A 10196-nucleotide genomic window follows, 5' to 3' on the forward strand; every position below is an offset into this window, starting at 1 on the left:
ATGTGTAAACCTTGTTTTTATTTGTAATTTGGTCCTCAAGGTTTTATAGTCTTGTTTGTTTTAAGGTCCTTGTGGTTTACTGTTTTCGAGGTTGTCGTATGTCTTGATCGCGCTTGTTTCGTTTCGAGCTTGGTATATGAAGTTTAGGCTCGGGCGCATGTTTAACCAGCTGCTGCCCACATTTAAAAAAAAGGTTTATTGAATTTTAATAATCTTTATTGACAGTTATTGACCGATAATAATCCATATTTATTTTATTGTCACAAGCGGTCCCAAATTTTAAAAAGTTGCCCCACAATGGTCCCTCGTTAAAAAGGACTTAACGGCATTATACTTTTTTTTGAAGTTCAAACTAATGTTTTAAGGCTTTTGATCGGAAGGAGGATACGAGTAGATTGATGTAAAACTGAGCTCGAAACGGTAATCCAGACGACTTGATTTTTGTTAATTGGACATTCAAACACTCGAATTGAACATTGTTTCGTTGTTTTGGAGAACCGTTTCTAACTAAGTTTTGCATTAATCGACTTGTATCCTCCTTTCGATCAAAAGTCTTATAACATTAGTTTGAAATTCAAAAAAAGTATAATGCCAAGTTCTTTTTATCGAGAGACTATTAGGGGCCAACTTTTTTAAATTTGAAACCGCCAGTGACGATAAAATGAATAGGATTTATTATTGGTCAATATCATTAAAGGGTAAAGTTGCAATACAAATGGAGACAAAAATAAGAATTGTGAGAAGTATTTGTGACCACAAAAATACCCATAAAAAATAATAAAAAAAATCATAACTCAAAATATAAATGAAAAAAAAATAAAAACTAAAATGTTTCCGCCATCATTCCCGTTCAAAAAAATAAAAAAAACAATTGACGAAAATATACAATGGTGAGATCAAAGACACAGTGACGAAAATGAACAAAATACACAATTATAACTTAAAAAAGACACAACAGATCGCATAATATAACACAATGTCGAACAAAATATAACACAATATAAAGAAGAAAAGACACAATCAATGATGAAAAAAAACACAAAACACAATTATAAACAAAAAGACACGACTTTTTTCACTTGCCATTGTTTTTTTATGAGAACGAGAAAAACGGTAGAAACATTTTTGTGTTTTTACTTTTTTCGTTTTTTTAATCAAATTTTTAGTTATGATTTAATTTTTTATTTTTTTGAGAGATTTTTTGTATGATTAGAAATCTTTTTCATCCCTCTCATTTTTTTTCATCTTTGTAGAATAACTTGACCCTATCATTAAATAAAGATTACTAAAATCCAATAAACCTAAAAAAAATAGTGTTACATACCCATTAAAAATCTCGATCGTTCCTTACAAAATTTTAGTATATTGTGTATAAACCATCAATATAGTGTGTAAAAAAATATCATCTAAGCCCACATTCATTTGAATTGTTTTGCAAGGACTTGAATTATAAAAGCCCAAATATCCTATCTAAACCTATAATGATTTAACTAAAGCTACTCGAACTTTTTTTTTTATTTTATTTAAAGATACTAAACTTTCATTATGTGTACTAAAATTATGAAATTTTTTAGATGTTAAAAGTTAAAATTTTATATTACCTAAATGTAACATATAGATAAGCATCTTAGCCCATTTACACATTTACTTTCTAAAATCTCCATCCATCTATATCTATGAATAGGCCTTTTTTCTACATTCCAAAATCTTAGTTCATCATTTATCATCCTTCCTCCAAGCCTACCTCGCACAACTTCCTTTGATGCCGCTTTTGATAGCCTACGATACTCACAATGAAACATCATAAACCGTGAATCGTATTGCTACTAATAATCAGCGAGCGTAAAATTCATAACTTCTTATTTGGTCTAGTTAATAGGCCAGTTCATCATGGTGTGTTGGAAGTTCATGTTAAACTTTCCAACTTTGTGAAGAATCTGCCTATAATCGTTATTTTCAACGGTCATATGATCGTTAAGGTTAAATGGTCAATAACAAGGGATTATTCCTTGATTTGCAGTGAAGATTGAAGTGGAAAACCGAAAGGTGGTATTGCCACCCGACACCGGATGTTTCACACCATTTAATTACAAGTAAAACTTGACAACCTTTTTTTTAAAACGGCTGTAAAACTTGACAACTATGATTTATCTTTTACACTTCCAATCAAATTTAACTTCTATTAGTTTGCAATTTTAATCTAAACCTATGTTAAGAAAAAATTGATTGTTGGTTTATGGAGAGAACAAATCCTCTTTTCAATACTCACACTTGTTATTAGTTAATAATTCTTGTGATTGTATTTATATACTTATTTTTTATAGAAATACAATATTCAAAATTCAAATAAACATCTTTTCCTACAATCGGTACTTATTTTTTCTCTATGCATACAAACATATAATTACAAATTTACAATATATTTAGTTCTGCACCTACTACATTTAAAAAAAATATATTTGAAACGGCATTTTATTAGAACAACAGCTATAACGAAGTCCCTGATTTGGATCTGTTGTATCATATCCTTTTTGATTAATTCAACTACTTCAAAGAAAGAGTATCATAAGTTGTTGAAGTAGCATACTTCGTTTTTAAACTATCATATTTAAAAAATTATATTTAGAATAATCTCTATAGAGACAAGTTAAGCATGTATTTAAAAACTAATTGCGCATCAATAATTGACATAAAACTTGATTCCATGTGCCTTTATACCTTTTACGGGCTTATGTATGGTCCCTTTTTATGAGGCCAATAATGTTTGTTGGTACGAGATAGAAAACAAAATTATATTACTTGTATATACGTTTTGTTTTTGTTTATGCGTAAACCTAATCCAATAGACATTTTCTTATATCATACATGGACATTTCTAGCACATATTACTAAACGAGAGCGTTGTCGGTCGCGGACGTTGAGGCGATGAGTCTAGGCGGAACCAATCGGTTTCCATCACGTTTGTTACGATACCGGAAGTCAATCAAACAAAAAACCACAAAATTGACGCTTGGTCGACTTCTGTTATTTCATTACGATACTAGAACTAAAACATAACGGTAGGTTTTGTTATGTCCGATACGGTACTGAAACTAAAACATAACGGACGGTTTCGGTTATGTTCGATACGGTACCAAAACTAAAACATAAAAAAAAATAGTGTGGCCAATGGTTGGCCGCCACATGGCCCAATCGGTGCCTCAAACGGCCGGTTTCGGTTATGTTCGATACAGTACCAAAAATAAAACATAAAAGAAAATTACTGTAGCCAATGGTTGGCCGTCACATGCCCCAATCGAAGCCTTTGCGACACCAACACTCTTAATTGTTATATATAGTAATAGTAATACCAAATAGTGGGTGCAATTTATTTATTGATCAAATAGAGGCCCACTACACATGTATTCACATCTTCCAACTACAAAGGCTTGTCCACATCTTTAGCTACCACACCCGATACCCGACGGTATAATACTAGATATTATTATATTAAATATTAAATAACTCATAGAGTTTATTATACAAGATAACATCATGTTATATATATATATATATATACTGTGTGTAACTGTGTATGTATATGTTGACAAAGATTGATATATGCATATTTAATAACATATAACGGCCATTCATGAGTACCAAAAGCCATATATTACTTTTAGTTTGACCATTGCCAACAAACTATATATATGAAGCATGCATGCTTATAGATAGAAGATGATAAACACATAGTATCTATGATAAGGATGTTTATGAAAAGATGATGAATAGAAATTAAGAAGATGATGATTCAGAAAGTGGAATTGTGTATTCAGTTACTAAAGTTGGCATATGAGTTTGTGATAGTGTTCATTGAAGCAATGGATTATGTTCTTCATCAAGCCAACCAATCACACTCAGTTTACTCTTCTAGTACTCTTTATCCCCATCTCAACATTGGTCTTCTTCCCTAGCTACCATATCCCTTCTTAACCATGTAAATAAATTTCATGATTTCATCCATTTATTAATATTATTGATGTTTACACCGGGACAATTACAGACTAACGGCAGATAGACGGGCAACAAGCTGCGCCGCTAATGGTTTTAGAAAAAAAAATATGTATTTGGTGGCAAATTCTTGTTTTATTCTTATCATTTGCCATGGATTTCTATATAGTCTTATGACTATTAGTGTCTCGTCTCTCGTGTATTACTTCAGTCGTGTGACACAACAGTTACTTATGAATGGAGGAGACATGACAACATCTGGGTTGATGATTGGTAAAGAGTTCCGGCCTCTCTCAAGTCTCGCCCATACTTTGTAAGCGTTTTGTTCTTTTTCTAAAGTTCGATCAAATGTGCATATACATTGCAATTCCTTGTCTGTTTTGTATTATTCGTTTATATTATTTACATATTTTTTTTGGATTTTTAATTTTATTTATTGTAAGAAAGTTAATAATATAGTACGATTTGATGATGAAAACGCTTCATAAATAAATAATATGTTATAACCCGTTTCAAAAGCTATATGAGTTTGGTAAGACCCATGACCTGCTTATTTTTTTTACTTTGAAATTGTTTATTAATTGTAAATACTAATTTTTTTAATGAAAAAAATAGTATATCCCTATTTTATAGGATTTTTATATCATTTATATCAAATATTTGTCGAGACTAGTTTTTAATATAATGAGATGTTATAACTCGTAAAAGGACTATCTAGGTTTTGTGAGACCCATACTCATGAATTCAAAACAAATGCATGAGAAACCTCCATTTACATAATCTAATGGCTTGAGAGAATGTTGTGAGCAATTAGAGAGCGAGATTTTGTTTATGTAATTACCAACAAAATTTTGGTATTTTGGATGAGGCATACCTCATAAATTATTTATTGGAAATATGAAGACTTAAACCACAATGAAAAAAAAAAAAGTTGTAATAGTCAGCATTACTTCTTTTCAAGTTTCCCTAGGTGATTTCATATCTTTGAAAGAAAATGATGCTATAATCTATTCAGTCCCGGGGTCCCGGGGACTCATTCTGTCTGAAACAAGGGGTGGGTCTTTACCAACTGAAAAATCTGCTATTTTAGGGAAGCCAAAAAACGTGAGCGCCTAGCGCGAACCTTATTGAAAAGGCCCTTTACTAAAAACATAGAAGGTATGGCCGGCTTTCGAGCTGTAGCTTTACAACCATAGGGCTTAGATAGGCCCTTTTATTATAATCTTTTTATTAAAACAAACCATATAACATCTTTTTATTAGTGACCCAAATCTTGGATCCTAGATGTCATTACAACAACACAGGGTCCACGTCATCTTTTCAACATGATAACACAAAGTTTTCTTACTTATATAACAACATTCTCTATACGAGAAACAACATCGTCGATTTTCCGCTCATCTGATTTTTTAAAATGATAAATCTGTATGTTTTCGACATCAAGTTTCTTGAAATTACTATACTTCCTCATCACAAAGAACTTGCCCCAGTTATAAGCTTTGTATTTGGCCGGATTTTGCTCATTCGTCAACTCTGTTAGCGGCTCCACCACTGTATAGTGTGCAGGATTCATAAAAAAAGGGATTGAAAACCTCTCTCTTGTGGAGTTCACTCTCACCCTATGCTCAACACTCTCATATGCATCATTGCTCCATACCTATAAAACAAAAATAGTAAATCTTCAATGCTAATCCACACAATACCAAGACTAGAATAACAAATAGAGTAAGTTTTTAGAAGCCTTTCCAAGAAAATAATAATAATAATAATAATAATAATAATAATAATAATAATTTGTTAGATATACTGAATATTTTATAGACGAGGCTCAATATTTATGTGCTTTAGAGCATTCACATCCCATCCCCTATAATTATGTGTGGGGAGTTTGTAGATTATGGGGTAGGGTTGTGAGTGATTGTGAGTGTAAATTATAGGGTGGAGAGAGAAATATAGTGATTTTTTGTAAATTTGGGGAACATTGTTTGCCTCTATTTATTTTTTAATATTTGTTGGATTGGTTGTGAGTAGAGGTGAGAGAAAACTGTAATGATAAAGATATAAAAAATATTTTTTAATTAAACATGAGAGATAAATATAGTGTTTTTTAGTGTAATTATAGAGATAGGGATGAGGAGTGGGATGAGAATGCTCTTAGGCCATATATTCTTTATTGATACTAGGCAGACCTACCCTTGTGGTACAGGGGTCGGCCTAGGTCTGTCGTCCCATATGAAATTTTTTTAGTATTGTTATAGTGTTAAATTCTCAATCGACACATGTGAGTATATAAAGATAATCAAGTAAAATAATTTTTGATCTTTGTGAGAAAATTTCCTATATCCGCCTATGTATTGATACATATATTTGTATGCATCGTATGTCAATAATAATAATAAGTGATTTTCCTTTTTACATATTATAATTAATGATCTTGATACGTTGTTACCTGAATAATGTCCCCAACATTGATAATGAAAGCATTTGGTGTAGGATTGACAAAGATCCACTCTCCATCGGTTTTCCGTTTAACTTCTAAACCGCCTACATCGTCTTGAGCCAAGATGGTTAGAGCACCGGCATCCTTGTGTCGACCAACACCAAGGGCTAAGTCAGGTGCGAAACAAGGCGGGTAGTGGTTGAGCCGGACGAAAGTGGTTTGCTCCTTGAAAAATGGTTCGAACCGGTCCTCGGGAAGGTTCAAGCTCAAAGCGATCAATGCCAATAATTTGAAAGATAGTTTTTGCACTTCTTTAACATACTCTTCACAAGCCTCCCTTTTGTTACAATCAAACACACAACATGGTGATTAAAAGTTTTCAACTTATAATAAAATAAAGACTCAATAATTGTAGATGTAACATTGTCTCCGGTACCATCACATGATATGTGCATATAATGAATCATCCACAAATTTTGCACAATCATATATTTAGGATGTGATAATCATGCACCACCCCCTCTCCGAGACACCAACTTGTCAGAATCTATACATGTCGTATAGTCTCATTGGACTCGTATAGATACACGACAATAGTACAGAGGTACGTGTCCTGATAGCGGGTCTTGGTGTTCGAATTTGGAACTGTTCGTAAATTTTCACATCATATAAAATAAGACTTTAAAATAACAAACATTTATTATCGATGCATTTAACTCTTTTCAATTAAATAATACTCTATATTTTGTATTTGTTTATTTTATTATTTTATCTTTCTATCATTTACAAACACTAGCAAAATAATGTGTAACAAATATGAGTCTTTATGTGCAGAGAATAGAAAAAAAATCCACTAAATTTCTTCTTCATTTTCAGAAAAGGGATCGGAATGAAGTGTTAGATGAAAATTTTAATATTATCCTTCAAATTACGATGAAGTCGTTCTTGAGATATAAATCTTTACAACTTAAACGTTTATCCATATATTTTTCACATAACAATATCTATAATTAACATATACCTATAATTAAGATGTTAGGTCTCATGTCATGTTAAATTATATTCTAAATAATAAAATACTTTAATCATTTGTCACTATAGTTATCTATACATAGTTAACCGATAAAAGCAATTGATAAGGGCGTTGAATGATTTATTAAGCTTTTATAAGGTTGTAGGCATGGCTGACACTTTTACCGAAACCCGAAATCTAATATGAAAAACTCGTACTAGAACTAACCCGAACCGAAAAACCCAAACCCGAGAAAAGACTAACCCAAACCTAAACCGAAGTAATTCGGGTTCGATTTATATGTTTCTGTTTAACCCGAAAAAACTTTTACTTTTGAAATTAAATATATTTTTAGGTATAATAGGCTTAGTCTTAACCACTAAAGTTATTAGTTGCTGACCCTAATCGATTGTTGTCATTCCAACTATTGTGGATCGATTGTTTATTGTTAATTTATGTTTTCCGTTTATTACTATTAGCAACCATAATCGAACAACCAAATCACGTCCGATTAAAGAAAATTATGGTTCGAGTTAGTTAGTTAGTTTTATTCTTCTTTTGAATTGTTTTATCAAGTTATATTTGTTTATTATTTGATTATTTGCGTTACGAGTAAAGAAAAACCCATGAGAGATTTGGATTGGGTTTCGGGTTAAGATTTAAAACTTCGAAACCCGAAGAACCGGAACCAGATCACCTTAAACGAATCGTAATTTGGTGCACATAAAAATACCTTAATTCTGGAGGATATTGAGGCCATTGATTATCATACTCTACAGTCTCTTCATCATCAGACTCATGCGAAACTGGCATCACCGCGGGAGCATCCACGGTGAAATCAAACACTTCTTTCCAGTCTCTAACATTCTTAGTATGCTCAGTATCATAATAACCAAGCGGATTCTTCTCACCTCTTTTCACCTGCCTCTTGTCCTCAGTCGACTGGTCAAAAAACCTCTTAGCAGCCAACTGTATCTTTCTGCGGCTCTCGATTGGAACCCCGTGGTTGATCACTTGAAAAAAACCCCAGTTTTTGCATGCATCGCGGATTTGATCAACCAGATCATGTATTGCTTCAGTGTTTGTGTTTGGAGATGAGGTTATGTATGGTGAGAGGTCGATTTGTGGGATACCATCGGCTTCGATGACTGCGGGTTTAGGACGGTGTTCGGGTTCTTGGATGAAGGCTGGATCAAAGTCTCCCATGGCTGATGGTTGTTGATGAGATGTGATCATAGGATACTTTGTGAGTTAAATAAAAGGTTGTGGTGTAGATGGATTTGTGTATGAATTTGGCTGCACTTGGTTGGTGTTTTGTCATATATGAATGTGGACGTCTTTTTGTGATGTGTGCGTGGAAAATTATTGGTTTGCTTCTTAATGTGATTATATAATTAATTAATTATGATGAATATTATGCACATATCGGTGAAAATACAAAACAATAAACAATGTAAAGTTAAAACGTCTTCCCGTCTCCTTGTTTCCAAGCAGTAAGAGTACAACACTTGGTGATGGTCGTAGGAGATTCGGGTTGGACTTGCAAATGGAGCACTTTGTTTCGAGTTGCCCCATCCGATTTCGGAAAGATGAAGAAGAAAATCTGAACCAACAGGCGGAAAACGAAACAAAGGGTTTAGACGATGCTTTCTTTATGATCGAAGGTGTCAGGGTGTAATATCTCGGGTTTTTCGTATTTGAATTCGTTTATATTTAACCTGACTCGGAATGTAATTAAGATCTTTCGAATTATTTAAATTTTGTATTTATTAGTATTTAACTTGTTTAAACTTAATTTATATTTTTCTTAACTTTCAAACTCGTCAAACAACTCTTAAAATCGCTTAAAACGGCTAAAAATCGCATTTATAAAAGTACAAAAAATATTTTTGACCCAAATCCCGAAACTTATGCCCCAAGATAAGTTAAATAATATTATAACATGTCAATATTCTTACCTCTAATAATAAAAACGAATTTTGACTATTAATTGGTTCGATTTTGTTATAATAAGCTTAGTCGGTTTCCTTAAACAAGCAATTACCTAATAAACGATTTTGGGATGTTTTAATTAACCACACATCATAAAACCCTAAAATATTATTAAAAACATCATCCACCATCTCTTAATCTCGAAACCCCCATGTTATTTTACACAATTCTGTCATTTATTGATTATATCGTTTCCTATTCGAGCCCGTTTACCAAATAAATCAATTATGAGTCTCATTATTATAACCAACCTATCAAGAAACCCTAAATATCTCTGCAAACCCAGCCCCTATCTCTTAAAAAATCGTGCATATTGTTTTCATGGTGTATTATCTAAGAATCTTCATTGTACAGTTTGACTTCCAAGCTTCAAGACCCTTTGACTCGTGTATTCTCATTGTTACGTAATCTTTTCGGGTAAGTTGTCTTCATGAAAAATGTTTATTTTTTCTAACTAATAAAAGCCCTCAATCAATAATACTGATTAATGGGGTTTTGTCGGCCAATTTCTCTCTGGCCCGTTTTAGGGCATAATAGTCAAAATATTTAACAATCTGTTTTCTCTATCTTCTGATCGGAATTAGATTTCGGGCCAGAAGACTTTTATTTTTGTTTTGAAATTTTGAGTGTACTGGTCAGAACCCGACTTACGAATCGAAATTCAGATTATGAACAGTACCAGCTCACTTAAATCGTTAAAATCTCATAACTTTTTTATACATCTGCTTGATCTGATTCCAGCGGATATGTACTCTTTTTTAA

The 10196-nt window shown here is 32.5% G+C and overlaps 1 protein-coding gene across 1 annotated transcript; it reads right to left on the reverse strand.

Annotated features, from left to right (window-relative positions):
* Positions 1–5201: 5201 nt before the first annotated feature.
* On the reverse strand, positions 5202–8717 carry LOC143611900 (protein LATERAL BRANCHING OXIDOREDUCTASE 1-like). Its single transcript, XM_077086005.1, has 3 exons — positions 8176–8717; positions 6440–6767; positions 5202–5647 (listed from the first exon to the last, which is right to left on the reverse strand). Exons 1-3 carry the CDS (start codon positions 8676–8678, stop codon positions 5339–5341), a joined length of 1140 nt encoding a protein of 379 aa, XP_076942120.1. The 5' UTR covers positions 8679–8717; the 3' UTR covers positions 5202–5338.
* Positions 8718–10196: the final 1479 nt, after the last annotated feature.

This window comes from Bidens hawaiensis, unplaced genomic scaffold (genome assembly GCF_021521415.1).
Source record: "Bidens hawaiensis isolate Kalapana, Puna unplaced genomic scaffold, B.hawaiensis_p1.1 tig00032476_1, whole genome shotgun sequence".
Lineage (NCBI taxonomy): Eukaryota > Viridiplantae > Streptophyta > Magnoliopsida > Asterales > Asteraceae > Bidens > Bidens hawaiensis.